Source organism: Heteronotia binoei, chromosome 8, assembly GCF_032191835.1.
Source record: "Heteronotia binoei isolate CCM8104 ecotype False Entrance Well chromosome 8, APGP_CSIRO_Hbin_v1, whole genome shotgun sequence".
Classification (NCBI taxonomy): Eukaryota; Metazoa; Chordata; class Lepidosauria; order Squamata; family Gekkonidae; genus Heteronotia; species Heteronotia binoei.
Window position 1 is genome coordinate 48,822,875 of NC_083230.1, and position 22,029 is coordinate 48,844,903.

The following is a 22,029-nucleotide window of genomic DNA, read 5'->3' on the forward strand; positions in this document are numbered from 1 at the left end:
GCTTGACCAATTTTTAAAAAAAAAATTACCCTTGCTGGTTATTTGTATTGCTATCCTTATCACATCCTTTTTCAAAGTTTTCTGATTCCTGTTTATTTGTTTTTTCCTCTCCTTCCTCCAGTGGCAGATCTTCCAGTTTTTCAGCACCGCCCGGTTCACCCCAAACCAGACGTCGTTTGACTGGAACAGTGACAGCATCTGATATGCCCAACTTCTCAGTGTTGTTTTTGGTTAGCTGTTCTGACAATTCAGGTTGTAGCAACGCCTTAGGACCTGAAGAGATCTGCTTATCAGAGACCCTGTAGGAACAGCAAGCAGGCAGTGCACTGAACATTGTTTTTTGATCCATGTTCCCAAAAATGTGCAAACATATGTGTCAGAATCCAGATTAAATTTTTTCATCAGGAAAATGGAGCTTTCCTGCCTCTCCTCTCCCACTGATCTCCACAATATTTAGGAGATTTATATTCTGTCTTACCCCACAAGTGGGCTCCGGGTGGATTAAGACATCATTAAACAGTTAAAATAAAGGCAATAAAATCAATAAAACAATCATTAAAACAATTAACCTCATAGTCACAAACAGGAGACAGAAATAGTTCACAAAATTTCCAGCTGACAGATGAATCAGACACTATTATGTCATAACTGGGCCATCAAGTGGACATTTCAGCACACTTCATTTCAGAACACTTTGGACATGTCAGCCCACTGTGGCAATGTTGCTCCTGGGGATAAAGGATCCAAGCTCCAATGGGATGTTTTGTTCTGTTTAGCGCCATGCATAGTATGTATAATTTATACTTCAACAAAACTTTCTTAACAGTAACTAGTTGTCCAGACCAAAACAATTTTTAACCTATAAAACAACTCTGGGCTTATGCCTCTCAAACAAGAAGTCTCCTGGCAAACTGCTTTTGGAACTAAGGACATTTCCAAAGACCTTTTGTAGAATGAGAGAGTCAAAGGGAAAAAAATCTAACTAGAAACATCTCAAGTAACTTTCCTGAGTCTGAGCCCTTCAACCTGTGCACAGAACTGCAGATTTAAAATCTTGGAAGAGCAGCAGGTTGTTCTTGCATGCTCATGAACCCCACAGTGTCTATCACACACTCTAAACATTTAATAATCCCTATAGGGATACTGCTGAATGTTGTCTTTCTCATTTCCCACATGAAATCTGTTTTATGGAACAAACATAGCAAAACTCCCTACAGAAACTTGGTTCCACAAAAGAGTTCAGTTTAGGGCTGGTATTTATGGGCAGGTGTGCCAGGTTATCTACAGGAGGAGGAGGAGGAAGAGACTGAATTTATACACCTCCCTTCACTCGGAGTCTCAGAATGGTTTACAATCTCCCTTCTCTTCCTTTCCCCACAACAGACATCCTGTGAGGAAAGTGGGGCTGAGAGAACCCTGAAAGAACTGCTCTTGAGAAAGCAAGCTCTTTCAAGAACTGTGACTGACCCAAGGTCACTCAGCAGGTACATGTGAAGAAGGAAATCAAACCTGGTTCTCCCAGATTAGAGTCTGTACACTTAACCACTACACCAAACTGGCAAACGGTACAAACAATTCCACTTCAGAAATCTGGCAGTCTGTTTTGATAGTGCTGCATTAACAGGTTTTTTAAAAAAACAAAACAAAACCTGTGGAAAACTATAAATCCATGATTTCTCAACAACCTCTAAGCATATGAGCAACTGAGATAACCATAAAAAGTCATATATCATTAGAACTGTAAGTATTACAGCTACATTAACACAGTGTTCAGATATTGTCATTGTTGGAATAAATCATGCATGTGAAGGGGGACTCCTGAATAATTAATGAATACCCCTAAATAATGAATGAAAGCATGCTTCTGCCTTCAAAACGAGGGTGTCTGATGCAATATTCGTTAGAAGCACAGACAGCCTTCAGTGTGTGTGTGTGTTCACAGATGTGTATTAAGATAAGACAAAGGGGCCTCATTGAGAAGCTTCTTGCTGGAGCGGATAAAAGGAGACAGGAGGAATGGGAAAGTACTAAAAGGAGTTGCAAGGGGGTGGGGAATGTTGAATCAGATAAACTTGTGAGCCTGCCTGCTAAGCTTGCTTTGTGCTTAAAAAGACGGTCTGAGGATCGGGGGGGGGGGGGGGGGGGGGTTCAGTATTTTGGAGCTATGATGCTCAACTGGACCCTACTTTTGGTACCAGAAGCAAAAAACCTCGCTTCATACCAGTAATGTGTGTGGCTCTGTTATTTTCCTGCTACATTAACCTGGTATGATTGGCCAGGAAATGATGGGGTAGGATTTTTCCTTCCCCTTGGGCTGGCTGCATAATGGTTTGCCTTCCACCCTCGTGGTGGGAAGAACAGACTAGGTGCCACGGTCACATTCTTGATCGAGTCCAGCTCTCTTCGCCCCAGTGGGGGAAGGTGCCCGGCCAGTCAACCAAGATTCCACACCTGGTTGAACCGACATGTGCAGGGAATCGGAAGATCTTCAAGATTGTATGAACTGTGTGGGAATCTGGATTACTTCTCCTTAGGAGAAAAGAAGGGTATGATCACTCCTTAAGCTCTGTTCAGTAGGCTCCGTTCTGGCACTGAAGCACAAAGGCTAGGATCTGGGAGGATTTCTGTGGTGTGTGTGTGAATGAGAGGAGGCGCAGCCTCTAGGCGATTTTTGTACCCACTGGTACCGAGGTTCTCAGCCACGCAAGTGCGTCTGAGCTGGGGAAGTGGGGAAGTGATTGATTAAGGCTTCCTTTGTGTCTGGAGCTGTCAGAATCCCACTGGCAGCTCACCCTCCCTACCCTCTGTGTTTCAAAGTGTGTTTTGTCTAAACGTCTGGTGCCATGGGTGGAATTCAGTAAAAAACTCTGCTAGAATATATGTGTAAGAATTTTAAGGAACATTTCTGTGATGATTATGGAGTCAAACTGACTCCTTAAACTCTGAAAGCGTTATGTCAGAAAGACTAGGTGGCCTTACATGTAGAATGGCCACCCGAGGGTAGCTTTGACCAAGGCTTGGTTCACTGAGTTTATAAGAGCGTGATACAGTCCCCGACTCATGAAAGTCAGTTTCCCTACATTGATAGTGACGGCAGGAGCGTGCGCTGAGTGCAGGTAGACCAAAGCAGTAACTTGCCTTAGCAATAGGAACGTAGATGTGAAGAGCCAACACACCAGTTTGATTTTATAACAAACCGTGTATTATACAGATATTTACAGCGAAGTTATATACAGATACAGTCCAGAGTAGCAAAGTGCTTCGCCAGTAACCCATATACATAGAGAGAAAAACCACTCTGGTACTCTGCTGCTTATATAGTACTGCCCAACAATCAGGTAAACTGCTGACTCATGATGACTCCTCTGGACAGATCCAGATATTGCCAGTTCTTGCATCAGCCAGGTTGAGTAGTCCTGTGACTCTTGTCATGTGATTAGCTTTCACTTTGACAGTTCTTGATCTAGCATGCTTCACAGCAGGCTACATAATACTAACAGTTGGGCAGCTACGGTGCAGAAGTCTTCCTGGTGGCCAGAGAAGTTACAGCGCATGAAGAAAAAGTGGGCTTAGAGGGCCGTTGATAAAGCTGCAAGTCAAGTTATGGCTTTGTGCTGGGATGTGTTAGTAAAAACAACAATCCCTCCAAAGAAGGAAAAGCCTCCAGTGTTAGATGCCGATCCCAAAGACCCCTTGGCTAGTCCCCCGTCATATGTTCCAGTATATCCTCTTCTCCCGATGCAGCCAACTGAAGGAAGTGCTGAAGCAGCAGAAGGAGGTACAGACGGCAAGGATCAAGCGCAGCTAGCTAAGGGTGCTTTAAAATCCTTTGATGAAGAGAGCCAGGAAATAGAGATGAATGAGGGTGCTAAAGCTGGAAAAAGGCGAGTGACACCCTTGCAAACTCTAAATTCAGTTCGGCAGTTGTTTTCAGAGCAACCATTTTTTGCAACAGTTGCTCATTACTCCATGCCTGTGTTTAATAGTCAGAGGTTGGCTGCAAGTTTTAATTCACCTCCTGAGCCTCCCCTGCATACAGAACTCTCATCAAGTACTGAGAAAACTTCTAGTTCTACGGCTTCACTCCCAACTTTTCCAGGTTTTACATCCAGCACACTGCTAGCTCCTCTTCAGGAAGTCCATATCCCTCAACAGCCTGGCCCCAGTATTGAGACCCGATACATGTATGTGCCTTTCACTTCAAGTGATCTAGTAAACTGGAAAACCCATACTGTTGCATTTTCTGACAATCCTGCCCCAATGACAAATCTCCTAACCAGTATTATGGCTACGCATCAGCCTACCTATGCAGACTGTCAGCAGCTTTTACTGGCCCTCTTCACAACTGAGGAGAGAAGCCGTATCCTGCATCATGCTCAAAAACATGTAGAAGGAAAAGTTCCTCAAGGAACTGCAGATAGAGAGGAGTGGATAAAGGCCCATTTTCCTGCAACAGATCCAAATTGGGACCCCAATTCTCAGATTTCCAAAGAGCGTCTACCACAATACAGGCAGGCAATCTTAGAAGGGATGAAAAAAGCAGGCAAGAAGCCCATTAATATGTCTAAAATCAGCAAAATACTACAGAAAATAGATGAAAGCCCTGGAGTTTTTGCTGAGCGCATGATGTAGCCAAATGTACAATCCATTCGATCCTGAGGTTGCAGAGAACTTGTGCATGGTAAATACAGCTCTTGTTGCTCAATCCTATGCTGACATTCACAAAAAGCTTCAGAAACAAGATGGCTTTGCTGGCATGAATTTATCCCAACTGTTAGAGATTGCCCAGAAAGTTTATGCCAATCGGGATGTAGACTAGAAGCAGGAGACTTAAAGAAAGATGAAAAAGAAGGCTGATTTGTTAGCAGCAGCTTTGGCTGGGCAGCCACCTATAAGAGGCAGAGGAGCTGCTCGAGGGCAAGGAATGAATGGCAGAAATAAAAGAACGGTGATGACCAATTTCGATCCAAACCAGTGTGCGTTTTGTAAGTATTTTGGGCACTGGAAAGATTCATGCCTAAACCGACCCCCCCCCCCCCCTCCACACAGAAGAAATTCAAAACGCTCCTAGACAGATGACAGGACTGGAGTTTAAAGGCAAAGGGAGCAGAGGAGCCAGAGCGAGAGGAAAAGGAAGAGGCCAAGTCCAGAGTGGTAGATACTGGAGAAACGAAGAAGAGCCTGTCCAGGGCTTGGTTGGGTTGGAAGGATGGGATGACTAGGACAGATCGGGCACCGACAGTCCTGACCCTGTGGAGCCTAAGGTCACAATTGATGTTGAGGGTTGGGAGATCGCATTCCTTGTGGATGCTAAGGCTGCGCGATCTGCTGTGCCTGATAAGATTGCTCCTTCAATTTGCAAGTATATTAATATAATTGGAGCTACAGGGCATAAACAATTCAGACCACTTCTAGCCAAACGGACTTGTACAGTAGGAGGCCATGTGGTCTGTCACAATTTTGTCCATTTGCCTGATTGCCCAGTGCCGCTGATGGGAAGAGATTTGCTTTCCACGTTAAGAGCCCAATTGACTTCTGAATCAGAAAGTCAAATGAACTTTGAGCTGCCTTATATAACCTCAGAAGGCAAATTACATTATCAAGGTGTATATGTTTTAGAATGCCCCCAAGAAGAGGAGTGGAGGCTTTACCAATCAGCTCCGGTAATGGCTATGTCAGAAGCCTGGGTTCAACAATTTCCAGATGTATGGGCAGAAGAGAAGCCACCTGGGCTAGCAGTAAATGATGCGCCTATTAAGGCAAAATTAATCCCAGGGGCCATTCCAGTCCGAAAACGCCAGTACCCGATCCCTAAGAAGGCAGTAGCTGGCATCCAGAAACACCTTGACAGGCTTCTTGAATATGGAATTCTTGTAGAATGTCAATCTCCATGGAACAGTCCCCTTTTGCCAGTCCAGAAGCTGGGCACCAATGATTACAGACTAGTACAGGATTTACGCTCTCTTAATTCTTGCACACAGACTTTGCATTCTGTTGTTCCAAACCCATATGTCTTGCTGGGACTTATACCTGCCTCAGCCGCTTACTTCTCAGTGGTAGATCTTAGGGGTGCGTTCTTTTGTTTAAGACTGGCACCTGAAAGTCAGTCACTGTTTACCTTCCAGTGGGAAGAAAAATAACTGGTAGAAAGCTACAATATACATGGAGCCATTTACCCCAGGGGTAAAATCCAGCCTCTTTGTTGCCAACTCCTGTGTGTGAAAATCCCAGAGTGAAAATAGTGACTGTGTCAGCTCTGAACCCAGCCTCTTTGTTGCCAACTCCTGATGATGCATTGGAGCATGATTGCTTAGAGGTTATGGAAGAAATATTCTCCAGCCAGCCAGATCTAAAAGATGTCCCATTTTCAGATCCTGATATTGAATATTATACCGATGGGAGTAGCTTTATCCAGGATGGGAAGCGCAGAGCAGGATATGCAGTAGTCACTCTAGAAACAGTGATAGAAGCAGAACCGCTGCCTGTTTCAACCTCTGCACAGAAAGCTGAGTTAATTGCCCTCATCAGAGCACTCCGGTTAGTAGAGGGACTTAAAGTAAATATTTACACAGACTCTAAATATGCTTTCATGACGCTGCATGCCCATGGAGCCCTATATAAAGAGAGAGGCTTAATTACTGTGAGTGGCAAAGGAATTAAAAATGGTAGAGATTTTGGAATTGTTAGAAGCTGTCTGGGCACCCCGGCACATAGCTGTCATCCATTGCTGGGGCCATCAGAAGCCCCTAAGTCCGGTAGCAAGAGGAAATCGGAAGGCAGATTTAACAGCTAAGGGGGCAGCACTAAAGCCTTATCAGGGAAGCACAGAAATTCCGCCTGTTTTTCAAGTTTCCTTAACCGAATGGAGTCCTCGGTATTCACTAGCTGAGGAGCAGAGGGTTCAAACTCAAGGGGCAGTAACCAAACGAAGGGATGGCTGGTATGTTCTCCCCAATGGCAGAATTTATATTCCAGAAGCTGTCACCTGGCCATTAATTCAGAATCTGCATGAGGGGACACATTATGGAAAGACTGCACTAGAACACTCTGTGAGTCAGTGGGCATATATTAATTGTGTGAGTTCACTGACATCCCAAGCCTCTGCACAATGTGTTACGTGTGCAAAGAATAATCCAAGGTCGGGTCCCACTCAGGGAGTCAGCAAGTGGGAGCAACATCTTTCTCCTCCCTAGTTGTGGATTTCACTGAGATGCCCAAACTGGACATTACCGTTACATGCTTGTATTTGTTTGTACGATGTCTGGATGGATTGAAGCTTACCCCACACGCACTGAGAAAGCCAATGAGGTTGTAAAAGCCTTATTAAAAGACATTGTGCCTAAATTTGATTTACCTGTAATCATCAGGAGCGATAATGGATTATCGTTTATAGAGAAAACTGTACACGGTGTATCTACGTTGCCTGGTATTACCTGGAAATTGCATGCAGCCTACCGCCCACAGAGTTCAGCAAAAGTTGAAAGGGCTAATAGAACTTTGAAGAATGCCTTCTCTAAACTCTGTCAGGAAACCCATTTGCCATGACCTACAATGTTGCCAATTGCATTGTTTCGGTTGTACTGTTTGCCACACAAATGACTTTGTCTGCTACCTTTCGAGATCATTTATGGAAGATCACCTCCCCCCCATAGTCCAAGGAGTTCGAGGTGACCTTTTGCAGTTAGGGAGCCTTATAACTCTTGAGGAATTGCAAGTCTTGGGCAAAGCTGTAAAAGAAGTGAATAAGTATGTGTTTGAAACTTTGCCATATCAAATTTATTCTCCTGTACATGCTTACCAGCCAGGGGATAGTGTGTGGGTAAAAAGCTGGAGGGCAAAGACCTTATAGCCTAGGTGGAAGGGCCCGTTCACTGTCCTTTTAAGTTCCTCTACAGATGTCAAGGTACAAGGAGTAGTAGCGTGGATCCATTGGTCACATTTAAAGTGAGCTCCAGATTACTGGAAAGCACAGCCAGTTCCAGGAAAACCATTAACTTTAAAACTTTATAAATACCCTACCCGGCCTTATGCCACTCAGTAAAGACTGTTAAAAGTCAACAGCTTGTAGCTGGCTGGTCTACGCACGGCTGAAGCTCTGAGGAATCAGCCTTGCTCCAGCTACACCCGGAAGCTGGCTGGTCTATGCATGGCCGAAGCTTTGAGGCAGTAGCCTTGCCCCAGCCACAACCAGAGGCTGGCTGGTCTACGCACCGCTGAAGCTTGGGGAAGTCTTCTGGAGCCATACAGAGTTAGATATTCCTTTGTATTAGTTTGCTGAACTTGAATTGCTTATTTTTCTGTATTGAATATATTATTACAACAGTGCTATTTCACTATAAGCATTTGCTGTAGGACTTAAAAATCATGCATGCTTCAAAAGCTCTTATTGCTGTGCTTTCTTGCTAATTTTTTATCAGTGTGCCAATGTGCTGTACTAGATGCTGGGAAGAAAAGGATTCTAAACGTATGTTGTGTGTTCAATCTAGGGGAGTGCATGGAGTCTGCATAAAACCTAACATTCAGATAGTTTGTGTAGAATGTGGAGTGTCTTATTATCAAGCAAAAATAGAATATCCTGGATCAAGCAGGACAACAGCTTTTAGAGGAAGTTTCCGCTGCCCGACGTCACAGTGGGTATACTGGCCGGTTGATTTAAAGTCTAACCAGGTGAAAAAGCCCAACCCTAAGCCTAAGCTACCTGTCCAGGAGAATAAGAAAATTTTGTATAAGACTGTGTTTAATGATGCTCAGGACGAGAAATTTGTCATTCCAGAGTCTGGGAGTAATCTTTTTATAGCCTTAGCTGAGCAAATACCCACCTCCCTAAATATTTCAAACTGTTGGGTGTGCAGAGGTCCACTAATGAGTGAGAGATGGCCTTGGGTTGGCACTGAGGTCTTGCCTTCTGACCTAGTCTGATGGACTAAACCTAGATCAGAGTCAAGGCCAGAAGAGAGAAATATCTGGGAATTGCAGACAGTGGTGAATGGAGAATTATGCATTTCTCGGGCTGTGCTATGGACAAATGGAAAGCATGTTGGGCACACTTCATGCCACTGAACTTTTAGTCAGCACCACTAAGGAAAAACCGAAATGGGTAGAGGCGAATGGCACTGTTATAGAGGATTTTCAGCCATGGTAAAATGTTAGCAGTATAAATAAATATTCTAATGCTGCTTCAGATTCCTCTGAGCAATGGATGGCTCCTGAAGGGTTATATTGGATCTGTGGTAAAAGAAATTATACACTCCTGCCCAGGAGATGGCATAGGACTTGCATTATTGGAACAATATGTCTCAGCTTCTTTCTTTTGCCATTAAATGTTGGTTCTGCTTTGGGAACCCCAGTGCTTGATGATTATGTTAGATCAAAACATTCCTTGGACATCGGAGGTATGCAGTGGGGAGATGAATGGCCCCCACATCGGATCATTGAATACTATGACCCAGCTACTTGGGCACAATGGGTCTTGGGCTTACAGAATGCCTGCGTATATGCTTAACCGTATTATTAGATGCAAGCTGTGGGAAGTTTAATCTGTGGAAAATTTAATCTTTCAAATTGCTGTCTTAATATAGACGATAATGGAGAGGCTGTGCAGAATATAGCATCTGAAATTCGTAAAATTGCTCATGTACCAGTGCAAACATGGAAAAATTTGGATGCATCATAGTTTGGACAAATTATGGGAGATTGGAAGCATATTTTATTCTTAATTTCCTTAGGAGGTTTAATGCTACTGCCATGTTTAATTCCTGTTATAAAGTACAGTATTAATAATGCTGTAAAGGCACTTACTCCCTTTGAAAAAAATGTCAGCATCTTGTACATGTCTCCAGAGGAAAGGAAACAATATTTCATTAATTTGTGTGATGATGGTCAGACTCTTTCAGACTTAAATAAACTTTCAGAGGCTGAAAGGGGGGAATGAAGGGGGACTCCTGAATAATTAATGAATGACACCCTTCAAAACGAGGGTGTCTGATGCAGTGTTCTTTAGAAGCACAGACAGCCTTCAGTGGGTGGGTGTTCACAGATGTGCATTAGGATAAGACAAAGGGGCCTCATTGAGAAGCTTCTTGCTGGAGCTGATAAAGGAAGGAGACAGGAGGAATGGAAAAGTACTAGAAGGAGTTGCAAGGGGGTGGGGAATGCTGAATCAGATAAACTTGTGAATCTGCCTGCTAAGCTTGCTTTGTGCTTAAAAAGATGGTCTGAGGATTGGGGGGGGGGGAGTTCAGTATTTTGGAGCTATGATGCTGAACTGGACCCTGCTTTTGGTACCAGAAGTAAAAAAACCTCGCTTCATATCAGTAATGTGTGTGGCTCCATTATTTTCCTGCTACACATGCAAATCATACAAAGTCATGAAATGGGCTATAAATGCAAATAGAAAAGGTATGCAAAAGTTGGAACAAATGGAAAGCCATCTGGATTAGAACCTGCCTATGCACAACTCCGAGAGTGCTGTGCACTTAAATCCAATTAGCAATAATTCCACAAGCACACCATGCCAGCAGGACTGAACATTTTATTGGAACAAAAGTAGGGCCTTCCTGGCCTCTGCTTGAACTAACAGCCTAGAACCAGAAGAGGAAGTGAAACCAAATTATAACACAAGCTTTTCAGCCCTCGGGGATCAGCGGACAATAACTAAACCATTCAATAAAGGAAAATTTCCAAATGCACAACTTGCCATGATATAACACAGTTGAAATAAAAATGTTAATATGACAAACCTCACTGATCTTGGTTTTTGCTTTTTGAATGCGCATATTCTTTAGAAAATATTTCAGAACACAAACATACAGAAATCAATACAGGTTTTCCTTCTATGCTTCCCCTTCTTCTGTCACTGATATTATGAAGGTGGAAAATGAAAAAAATTATGCTAACACCAGCATGTTCAGCAAACTTCTCCTCAAGTAGTTCCAGCTAAAGTCAAGCCAGTTAACTAAGGCTATATGACTGAAAGGCTAGTACCACAATTAAATGCAGAGTTACTCCAGTCTGAGCTCACTGGTTTCAGTAGGCATAGACTGGAATAACTGCATAGGACTGTATTATAGAAATCTTAACCTTACACATACCAGAGACTAACAGAATAAATGTTACACTGCTAGACTGTAAAATTACAAACTTTTCTGCATCCACAAAGACTCCCTTACCCAGCCAGATCGAGAGCTCTGATGTTGTTGCTAATGGCTTCTTCTGAACTTGATTCTGAAGACAAATCCCAAAGCCTGTTGTTATCAGACAGAAGCTGATTTAAATGGTCTCTGGAGAAGTGGGTTCCCTGTATCCTTTGCCTGTAAGCCTCTGCTTTCTCTCGTAGTTCTTTTACCTGAGTGTAAACATTTCACAAGTTTTTTTCCTAAATAACTATAATGTTTTTGGAAATTATGAGTCGATTAAAGTTATAATTAACAGCACAGAACAGCATTACACAGACAACACATGACCATTCAAAGCAATGATACCATAAGGAGCAATATTGTGAACAAGAGACAAGGAATGAGGATTTGTTTCTACTGTTTAAGCAGTACAGCCAAAGCACAGCTACAGTAAAATTATTTAACAAGCACAAAAAGCACAGCGACTATGCATCTGCTTAATAGTATACTTTATTTCTTTTTGAAGGTTTATTAATTCTATAATTGCTCCAAGAAGGAAGAACTTAGATGCAACCAACCTCCACATACCACATGCAATTTAGGGTGTTTCGAGAACCCTAAGGAGAAGAATATAGAAACAATATTTGTTTAAATAATAGGACATATATATATTTGTCTCAATCTAAACATGAAACAGTCTATTTCCTTCCACTGGGATCACAGTGTTATCCTGCCTCCTAGAGTTCAGATTTTTAAAAGGTAATAAAAATTGCCATTAGCCTTCTTTCCAGAATATGGCATCCTAGTCTACTTTTTCAGTTTGCTCAAGTGGTCCGATGATTGCAGGATTAGGCTCATATAAGAACATCTGATGCACAGCTAATTCCCAAGTCTGACTGCTCTGTCATAATTTCTGAACCAGCCTCTGCAGTATCAAAGCATCCAAAGCCTAATTACTGTAACAATTCTCTGAAGTTGTAAGGCATGATGACAGGCCACATTCTATGACTCTTTAGCACTGCTAAAACGATTTCACTGTAACACTACTACATACATACATTCATCTACTCAAAGTTTAAAATAGTATGCCAAAATATATTCTCTCTGTATATTTCAGGGAATAGGCTGCTTTTGGGAGATAGCCAAGATGAATGTGAAAGGTAGTATGCATTGGAAAATCATGTCGTTAGAACTCCAATTATCAAAAGATTCAGGGCACTCTCTATAATAGAAAAGGACATAAATTTCTTCTCTCCCATTATCTCCAGTGCACTTGCTAGAGATCAAATGTGGTACATGTAATACAATGCAAGTAGAAGCTCATTCTTTCCAACATCAGGGAATATTTTAGCACAAATGCCATTAAAGAGAACACAGCAACACCTATTTTTAATGCACCCACACACATCAAAAACACATAAATACTACCAGCTAGATAAAGGAAATGCAAACAAGCCAAAAAATCTTTTCTTCATACATACAGTGCTCTTTATTTTAGAAAAGCTTGGGGAATTTTAGGATGGTTCACTATTGTGCAGCTATATATTCTTTTGAGAGACAAAGTCAATAATGGAAGGAAGAAAATTCTAGTAGAAGAGACAAATGGTCAGAAGAGCAACTAGACATATAATGAGAAGAAATGGATACTGAAAATACCTGTGAAGAATTATGGAAAAACAACAAAGAACACCTAACTTTGCTCATTGAAAGAGGAAGCAGCATTTATCCCAGCAGGATGCAGGCAGCTGAAACTCCTACTGTGACTATGCATTATCAGGTATTAATTTTTCAGAACTCTAATTTAATATGTATTTCTGCTATCACTAAAGGAGAAAACTTTATAAAACTGTAAAATTTTCAAAACAGAATTGCCTTGCTGTTGTAATGGGGCCTCAGTAGGTTGCCAGTTTTTAAGAAAAAATCTCTTGGAGGTGAAGGGCTCCTATCCTTGTGCCAAGTATTTAGAATTTTTTTTTTAAAAAACACTAAGAAAGTCATCCAGTGCTTTTGTGTTTCAGTTTTATTTGTTCAGTGGTAAAGGGGCAGGGGGGGAAACCAGGTACTCAGTTCATTGTTTCTTTTTACCCAGATCTGGCAAATACACAGACAACAAAACTAGCAATAACTCTGTCTTTAGGCAGGAAATAGTTTGTAGAAATTATAGCCAAGCCTAAAGAAAGGAATGTTAATGAAGACAGGACAGTTGTGTACAAATGAGGTTTGTCAGGTCCGACTCAAGAAATATCAGGGGACTTTGGGGGTGGAACCAGGAGACTTTGGGGGTGCAGCCAGGAGCAAGGGTGTGACAAGCACGATTGAACTCTGAAGGGAGGTCTGGCAATCACATTTAAAGGGACTGTATTCCTTTGAAATGCCTTTCCTCCATTTGGAGTAATGAAAGATAGAGGCACCTTCTTTTGGGGCTCATAGAATGTGACCTCCTGGTCCAACCTTTTTGAAACTTGGGGGGTGGGGTGGAGTTGAAGAGAGGCACCAGATGCTATGCTGAAAATCTGGCACATCTACCTCAGAAAACAGCCTCCCCAGAGCCCCAGAGAGCCATGGATTGATTCTCCATTATACCCTATGCCTATGGGAATCTGTCTCCATAGGGTATAATGAAAGGCCTGGCAGATATTTCCCTCCAACCACCCCCGCCCCCAGCTTTCTAATAACCATGAAGTGGGGGAAGGGATTCCAAACCGGAGGATCCCCTGCCCCCAGCTGAGGATTGGCAACTCTAGTACAAACCTGAAAGAGAATGAGCACCATATGATTCCAAAACCATATTTGGTTCAAACACAGGATAGAAGAGAAATAGAAGAGATGTGTAGAATACTAAAAGTCAATAATGGATGAAACAACTGAAAAAGCAGATGAACTCCGCCCCCAGCCACCACCATCAAGTTCAGACAAGTAAGAATCTTAAGATAAAACAAACAAAATTGTTGCAGCACAAAGAGGTAGCAAGAGATCAGGGAACGCTTTAGTTCTGAAATGTCTGCGGTTGCCTGAAGAGGCATAGTGGTAACAAAACCCTACTAGAAATAGAAAGTAGCAGAAGCGGGGGAGATGTAACAATAGAAAATAATGAAGTGTTTCACAGGGCAGTGCATGGTGGAAAGCAGTTTGGGGAAAGGTGATGAAGAACTGAAATCTACAGCAGCCACCACTGTAATCCAGTAAATGCTGCACAATGTTAAATAATGTTGTTTTGCTTCACACTTCAGCATTCTATTATCTCATTTTATAACATTTACAGCAGCAGAGACTATACCTCAACAACCTTCACAAGGCTCAGCTCCCTCAGAAACTACAGGTACATTAGTACCCTCAAAGTACTATTACTGGAAATGTTTAAAGACATACTCACTTGACCAGGTACGTTTCTCCTGTTATGCAACCAAGCTCCATCTTTGTACACGTACTGAGCTGGAGACAAAAATTTTGATCCGTATTCAGTGTTTATCTTCCTAGGAAATTGGAAGTGGATAGAGACAAATATTAGTTCATAATTATTATTAGTTAATCATTAGGAAACCACTAATGATTTTGTTTTTAATTCTTTCTTGTCCTAAATAACATAATGCAGAAATCAGTGGGAAAGAAACATTGGTAATAATGAGAGAAAATTATCTCCTGGATAGCAGTTTTCTAAAAATAAGAAAAATAGGTTTCACGCCCACATAGAAGCCACATTAGCTACCATTGGAAGTCCTTCCAGCTAAATTTCAGATATGGGAGTTGAGGATGAATCAAGAGTGCTAGAGACATTCTAGTCTTTAGGACATTGTTCCACATACTCTACAGCTGGCAACCAAAACAGATGTAAGGAAAAGCTCTCAATAACTCCTGGCTCATATTACTCCATGGAACACAGAACAAAATGAATAATCCGCTAGGAACAACCTCTGCACTTCAGCACACCTTCTTATTTCAGGTGAACCTGTGCAGGAAAGCACCTAAAGAACCCATTAAGTGCCATTTGGTTAGAGTTTCTAAAAATGATTTGAAATGCGTTGAAATTACTAGTGCTATACAGCTCCATGACAGTCTAAGACTCACCAGCTAGTGCAGCCTAATAACTAAACAAAAGTAATACAAATCATGAAATCCCTGGTTCAACCGCATCTTTGCCATGAATTCATTAAATGACCTTACACAAGTCACATATTCTCAGCCACAAATTGTCCAACAACATTGCCTTTCCTTATAGCATTTTTGTAATTACAGGATAATATATATGAAGGGCACTGAATACTCAACAGTTCTACATAAAATACTATTTGCTTGGGAGGAAATGTTGGGTGTTTGACAAGTCCTCTTCATTAAGCTGTATTTACAAATTTAGCATTTCAAAATTAATATCCTCTAAACGAGAGTACTACTTCATTCCATAAACATGTGCTACAAAATTAATTGTAATCATTGTTGAAAGGTGTGGCAGAAAGCACCACGATGGAGTTACAATGTAAGGGCAAGCAAGCTCAGAAAGAAGTGGCATCTCTGTCCCTGGTCTGTCTGTCTATTTATTGGATTTATATCCCGCCCTCCACACAGAAGCAGGCTCAGGGCAACTCACAACAATCAAACTAAAACAATAAATAAGCATTAGAATTTAATGATTAAACCAAGTTAATAACAATTAACAGTACAATCCAGAGGGGGGGGGGGACCGAAAGTGCTTTGGGAGTGGACTTACCGCTAAGTTGGCAGAAGTGGCACATATGCCAGTGGAAGAGCGGCAGCGCCACAGTGGAGGGGAGTTACATGAGTACAGCTCCGCTTGAGTGCTGCCCCGCCCGAGTGCAGCGGCGCCTGAGGGCTGCGCCTGTGTGGAGGCGTAAGTCTGGCAGAACGGACTGCAGCAGCGGAAGAGGGGGAGGAGTCAGGGGTGTGGCCAGGCTTAGCTAGGGTGGCCAGACCGTCCCGGTCTCCCGGGACATTCCCGGATCTGGCCACCCAATCCCGGATCCCGGGCTCCCTATACCGGGACCATTAAAGGTCCCGGTTTAGGCAGCCCAGGAGCCGGTGGGCCGCGGGCGCGGGCGGGGAAGGCGGGGAGTGAGGGAGGGAGCGTCCCTGCGCCTGCGCAGGGCCCCTGCGCACGCGCAGGGACGCTCCCTCCCTCACTCCCCGCCTTCCCCGCCCGCGCGCGGGGCCGGCAGCGGTGGGGGAGGCCTCTCCGCGGCCTCCGCTGGTCGCTGGGGGCCTTCCAGAGTGTCTGGAAGGCCCCCAGCGACCAGCGGAGGCCGCGGGGAGGCCGCGGAGCACCCGGCGCTGGTCCGGGAAGGCCTTCCAGAGCCTCTGGAAGGCCTTCCCGGGCCAGCGCCGGCCAGCGAAGGCCTCCCCGCGGCCTCCGCTGGTCGCTGGGGGCCTTCCAGAGTGTCTGGAAGGCCCCCAGCGACCAGCGGAGGCCGCGGGGAGGCCGCGGAGCACCCGGCGCTGGTCCGGGAAGGCCTTCCAGAGCCTCTGGAAGGCCTTCCCGGGCCAGCGCCGGCCAGCGAAGGCCTCCCCGCGGCCTCCGCTGGTCGCTGGGGGCCTTCCAGAGTGTCTGGAAGGCCCCCAGCGACCAGCGGAGGCCGCGGGGAGGCCGCGGAGCACCCGGCGCTGGTCCGGGAAGGCCTTCCAGAGCCTCTGGAAGGCCTTCCCGGACCAGCGCCGGCCAGCGAAGGCCTCCTCGCGGCCTCCGCTGGTCGCTGGGGGCCTTCCAGAGTGTCTGGAAGGCCCCCAGCGACCAGCGGAGGCCGCGGGGAGGCCGCGGAGCACCCGGCGCTGGTCCGGGAAGGCCTTCCAGAGCCTCTGGAAGGCCTTCCCGGGCCAGCGCCGGCCAGCGAAGGCCTCCCCGCGGCCTCCGCTGGTCGCTGGGGGCCTTCCAGAGTGTCTGGAAGGCCCCCAGCGACCAGCGGAGGCCGCGGGGAGGCCGCGGAGCACCCGGCGCTGGTCCGGGAAGGCCTTCCAGAGCCTCTGGAAGGCCTTCCCGGGCCAGCGCCGGCCAGCGAAGGCCTCCCCGCGGCCTCCGCTGGTCGCTGGGGGCCTTCCAGAGTGTCTGGAAGGCCCCCAGCGACCAGCGGAGGCCGCGGGGAGGCCGCGGAGCACCCGGCGCTGGTCCGGGAAGGCCTTCCAGAGCCTCTGGAAGGCCTTCCCGGGCCAGCGCCGGCCAGCGAAGGCCTCCCCGCGGCCTCCGCTGGTCGCTGGGGGCCTTCCAGAGTGTCTGGAAGGCCCCCAGCGACCAGCGGAGGCCGCGGGGAGGCCGCGGAGCACCCGGCGCTGGTCCGGGAAGGCCTTCCAGAGCCTCTGGAAGGCCTTCCCGGGCCAGCGCCGGCCAGCGAAGGCCTCCCCGCGGCCTCCGCTGGTCGCTGGGGGCCTTCCAGAGTGTCTGGAAGGCCCCCAGCGACCAGCGGAGGCCGCGGGGAGGCCGCGGAGCACCCGGCGCTGGTCCGGGAAGGCCTTCCAGAGCCTCTGGAAGGCCTTCCCGGACCAGCGCCGGCCAGCGAAGGCCTCCTCGCGGCCTCCGCTGGTCGCTGGGGGCCTTCCAGAGTGTCTGGAAGGCCCCCAGCGACCAGCGGAGGCCGCGGGGAGGCCGCGGAGCACCCGGCGCTGGTCCGGGAAGGCCTTCCAGAGCCTCTGGAAGGCCTTCCCGGGCCAGCGCCGGCCAGCGAAGGCCTCCCCGCGGCCTCCGCTGGTCGCTGGGGGCCTTCCAGAGTGTCTGGAAGGCCCCCAGCGACCAGCGGAGGCCGCGGGGAGGCCGCGGAGCACCCGGCGCTGGTCCGGGAAGGCCTTCCAGAGCCTCTGGAAGGCCTTCCCGGGCCAGCGCCGGCCAGCGAAGGCCTCCCCGCGGCCTCCGCTGGTCGCTGGGGGCCTTCCAGAGTGTCTGGAAGGCCCCCAGCGACCAGCGGAGGCCGCGGGGAGGCCGCGGAGCACCCGGCGCTGGTCCGGGAAGGCCTTCCAGAGCCTCTGGAAGGCCTTCCCGGACCAGCGCCGGCCAGCGAAGGCCTCCCCGCGGCCTCCGCTGGTCGCTGGGGGCCTTCCAGAGTGTCTGGAAGGCCCCCAGCGACCAGCGGAGGCCGCGGGGAGGCCGCGGAGCACCCGGCGCTGGTCCGGGAAGGCCTTCCAGAGGCTCTGGAAGGCCTTCCCGGGCCAGCGCCGGCCAAGGAAGGCCTCTCCGACGCCTCCCTGGCCTCGCCGCTGCCCCCGCCGCTGGACTCGCCGCCGCCGGACCCGCCGCCGCCGCCCGACCCGCCGCCGCCGCCCGACTCGCCGCCGACCGCCACCGCAGGTAAGGGGGCCGAAAGCGGGGGGGGGGGCGGCCTTCCTTTCTTCCCTCCCTCTTCCCTTCTTTCCTTTCTTCCTCCCTTCCTTCCCTCCCTTCCTTCCCTCCCTCCCTTCCCTTCCTTCCTTCCCTCCCTCCTCCCTTCCTTCCTTTCTTTCTTCCTTCCCTCCCTCCCTTCCTTCCTTCCTTCCTTCCTTCCTTCCTTCCTCCCTTCCCTTCCCTTCCCTCCTCCCTTCCCTCCTCCCTTCCCTCCTCCCTTCCCTCCTCCCTTCCTTCCCTCCCTCCTCCCCTCCCTCCTCCCTCCCTTCCTTTCTTTCTTTCTTCCTTCCCTCCCTCCCTTCCCTTCCTTCCTTCCTTCCTTCCTTCCTTCCTTCCTTCCTTCCTTCCTTCCTTCCTTCCTTCCTTCCTTCCTTCCTTCCTTCCTTCCTTCCTTCCTTCCTTCCTCCCTTCCCTTCCCTTCCCTTCCCTTCCCTTCCCTTCCCTTCCCTTCCCTCCTCCCTTCCCTCCTCCCTTCCTTCCCTCCTTATGTTCTTATGTGGCGCAGAGTGTTGGACTGGAGGGGCCACTGGCCTGATGCAACAGGGCTTCTCTTATGTGACACAGAGTGTTGGACTGGATGGGCCACTGGCCTGATCCAACAGGGCTTCTGTTATGTTCTTATGTGACGCAGAGTGTTGGACTGGATGGGCGCAGAGTGTTGGACTGGCCTGATCCAACAGGTCTTCTGTTATGTTCTTATGTGACGCAGAGTGTTGGACTGGATGGGCCACTGGCCTGATCCAACAGGGCTTCTGTTATGTTCTTATGTGACGCAGAGTGTTGGACTGGATGGGCCACTGGCCTGATCCAACAGGGCTTCTCTTATGTTCTTATGTGACGCAGAGTGTTGGACTGGATGGGCCACTGGCCTGATCCAACAGGGCTTCTGTTATGTTCTTATGTGACGCAGAGTGTTGGACTGGATGGGCCACTGGCCTGATCCAACAGGGCTTCTGTTATGTTCTTATGTGACAATACTGACTTTGGTGGACCCAAGCACTGATTCAGTGTAAGGGAGCTTTGTGTTTGTGACTGGAGTGGACAATACTGACTTTGGTGGACCCAAGCACTGATTCAGTGTAAGGGAGCTTTGTGTTTGTGTCTTCTGGTGCAATTTTGTTCTCAGATCCTGTATTTACTTCATCAGTATATGGGATAAGGCACTTTCTCAACTGTGCTGCATAATGCAGCCTATTTATTTTGTCCTGTTGGCTCTGTTGGCTCTATCTGCGCCACCTTCATCACTTTCGGGGTGTGGATCCCCCAGTGGGGTGGGCTCCCGACTCCCTCTGCCGGCTGTTTCTGATAGCCCTGCGCCCCCTCTTTCATTTGATATGTGTCCCGTGCGGGTGCCACCCTCCTGCCGGGAGATGCCGCAAAATGAGCCCCCTTGAGGCTTATGGCGGCAGGGCTCGGGGGAAGCAAGCTAGACTGCTGTTCTTTTGAGGGGTTATAGAGTGTTTCGAGCCCCTCCCTGTGGCATCGGTCCCATCGTTGTGGGACCCAGGGGGCCGGCGCAGCGGCCCGCTGAAGCAGCCTGTCAGTCACTTCCGCATCTCGACCTGTGTTATTAGTGACAGGCTGCTTCGGCAGGCTGCTGCGCCGGCCCCCTGGGTCCCACGACGATGGGACCAATGCCACAGGGAGGGGCTCGAAACACTCTATAACCCCTCAAAAGAACAGCAGTCTAGCTTGCTTCCCCCGAGCCCTGCCGCCATAAGCCTCAAGGGGGCTCATTTTGCGGCATCTCCCGGCAGGAGGGTGGCACCCGCACGGGACACATATCAAATGAAAGAGGGGGCGCAGGGCTATCAGAAACAGCCGGCGGAGGGAGTCGGGAGCCCACCCCACTGGGGGATCCACACCCCGAAAGTGATGAAGGTGGCGCAGATAGAGCCAACAGAGCCAACAGGACAAAATAAATAGGCTGCATTATGCAGCACAGTTGAGAAAGTGCCTTATCCCATATACTGATGAAGTATATACAGGATTTGAGAACAAAATTGTTTCCGGCGGTGATATTTGGGGGATTTTTGGGGACGTCACAGGAAGTGCTGTGAAGTCACTTCCTGTTTCCGGCAGTGGCATTTGGGGGAAATGACGCCATTTGGGGGAAATGATGTCACAGGAAGTGATGTCACTTCCTGCTTCCGGCAGGTGGCGCGGGGGAAATGATGTCACAGGAAGTGATGTCACTTCCCGTTTCCGGCAGGTGGCGCGGGGGAAATGATGTCACAGGAAGTGATGTCACTTCCTGTTTCCGGCGGTGGTGTGACGTCGCCGGAAGTGACGTCACTTCCTGTTTCCGGCGGCACGCGCGCTTCGCGCGCGCGCACTCCTGCCTTCCCCCCCCCAAGGTGTCCCTGGCTGGCCTTCAGACATTATGGCCACCCTAGGCTTAGCAGCTCCCTAAGGACTTTGGGCTATGACATGGCCTCCCCGAGAGGCGTACAGTTACGCCCACGAAAACGGCGGCGTATCTCATAGGCACTCATTGATACCGAAAACAAAGATTGTCCCCATCGCCGCAGGAGATCGCAAACCCCTTAGGGAGTGGTGTAACTGCCTCACCAATCCCCTCGTGCCCAGGGCTGGCAAGCCCCCTCCCCAGCAGCCAATCGCTGTGCCCCCCCCTCCTAGGGGCATGGAGGTTGCTTCAGGGCGCAGCAGCACCAGCCGCTGAAGCTTGGGGTACCTGCTTCTCCAGCCCTCGGGGCCAGGCAACGTTCCTGCCCTCTCCCTCTCATCGCCGCGATTGCGGCACAGCCACCTCGGCAGGGCCTGGGGGCAGGCTCGTCGGCTCCCGGCTTCAGCTGGCATCCTGGGAGGGTGGGCCACATCGGGTGGCCAAAAGGTAGGCGGCAGCGTCGGGGTGTGCGGGGGGGGGGGACTTCAGGCAGGCCTGTCAACCCCCAGCTTCGACCAGCGCTTTGGGAGGTCAGGCCGCGTCGGGCAGCCAGGTGGTCGGAGGCAGCATCGGGGGGTGCAGGGGGGGCTCCCACTGGAGTCCCGTCGCTGCCGGGACGGGACAATTGGGAATGTAGTGAGCACTGAAGTATAGCTGAACCATACTGAATAAGATGCCTCCATCCATATCATGAGGACTTTTTTTGAGCAGGAATGCACAGGAATGCAGTTCCAGCTGGCTTGGCATCAGGGTGTGTGGCCTAATATGCACATGAGTTCCTGCTGGGATTTTTCTACAACCCCCCCCCCCCCCCCGGCATATCATGGTAACCATCTGCACCACTTTATCGAATTGAGGATTACCACAGTTAACCAGAGAATAAGCAAATGGCATATGATTTAGAATCCTAGTTTAGTCTTTACAAAAAAGCCCATAATTTGCTAGGAAGCCTGTATTCTGACTGGAGTTACAATGGTTTATAAACATTGGCTTACTGTGACGTCTGAATGCACCCAAAATCTTACAAAACAAAATACAATTTAGATGGTCCTTATGCATTACACATACCTACAACTTCTATGTAAGCAGTGTGGTTTGCGTTTTTGTTTATGCTGTTGTTTCTGTTCTGTTTCTGAATTGCTGTCTTTTGGTGGATCTTCAGGGAGCTTTGAAAATGAGTCTTTTTTCTCTTTCTA

General features: G+C 48.1%; 1 protein-coding gene across 1 annotated transcript in view; it reads right to left on the reverse strand.

The window, feature by feature from the left end:
• Window positions 1–22,029, reverse strand: part of MDM1 (Mdm1 nuclear protein) — a 42,724-nt gene that overhangs the window by 8,350 nt on the left and 12,345 nt on the right. Inside the window, exons 6-10 of the mRNA XM_060245018.1 lie at window positions 21,902–22,026; window positions 14,488–14,587; window positions 11,693–11,731; window positions 11,169–11,344; window positions 30–299 (exon numbers count right to left, since the gene is read on the reverse strand). Of these exons, the coding sequence (XP_060101001.1) occupies window positions 30–299; window positions 11,169–11,344; window positions 11,693–11,731; window positions 14,488–14,587; window positions 21,902–22,026 (710 nt within the window). The remainder of the gene's footprint in view (window positions 1–29; window positions 300–11,168; window positions 11,345–11,692; window positions 11,732–14,487; window positions 14,588–21,901; window positions 22,027–22,029) is intronic.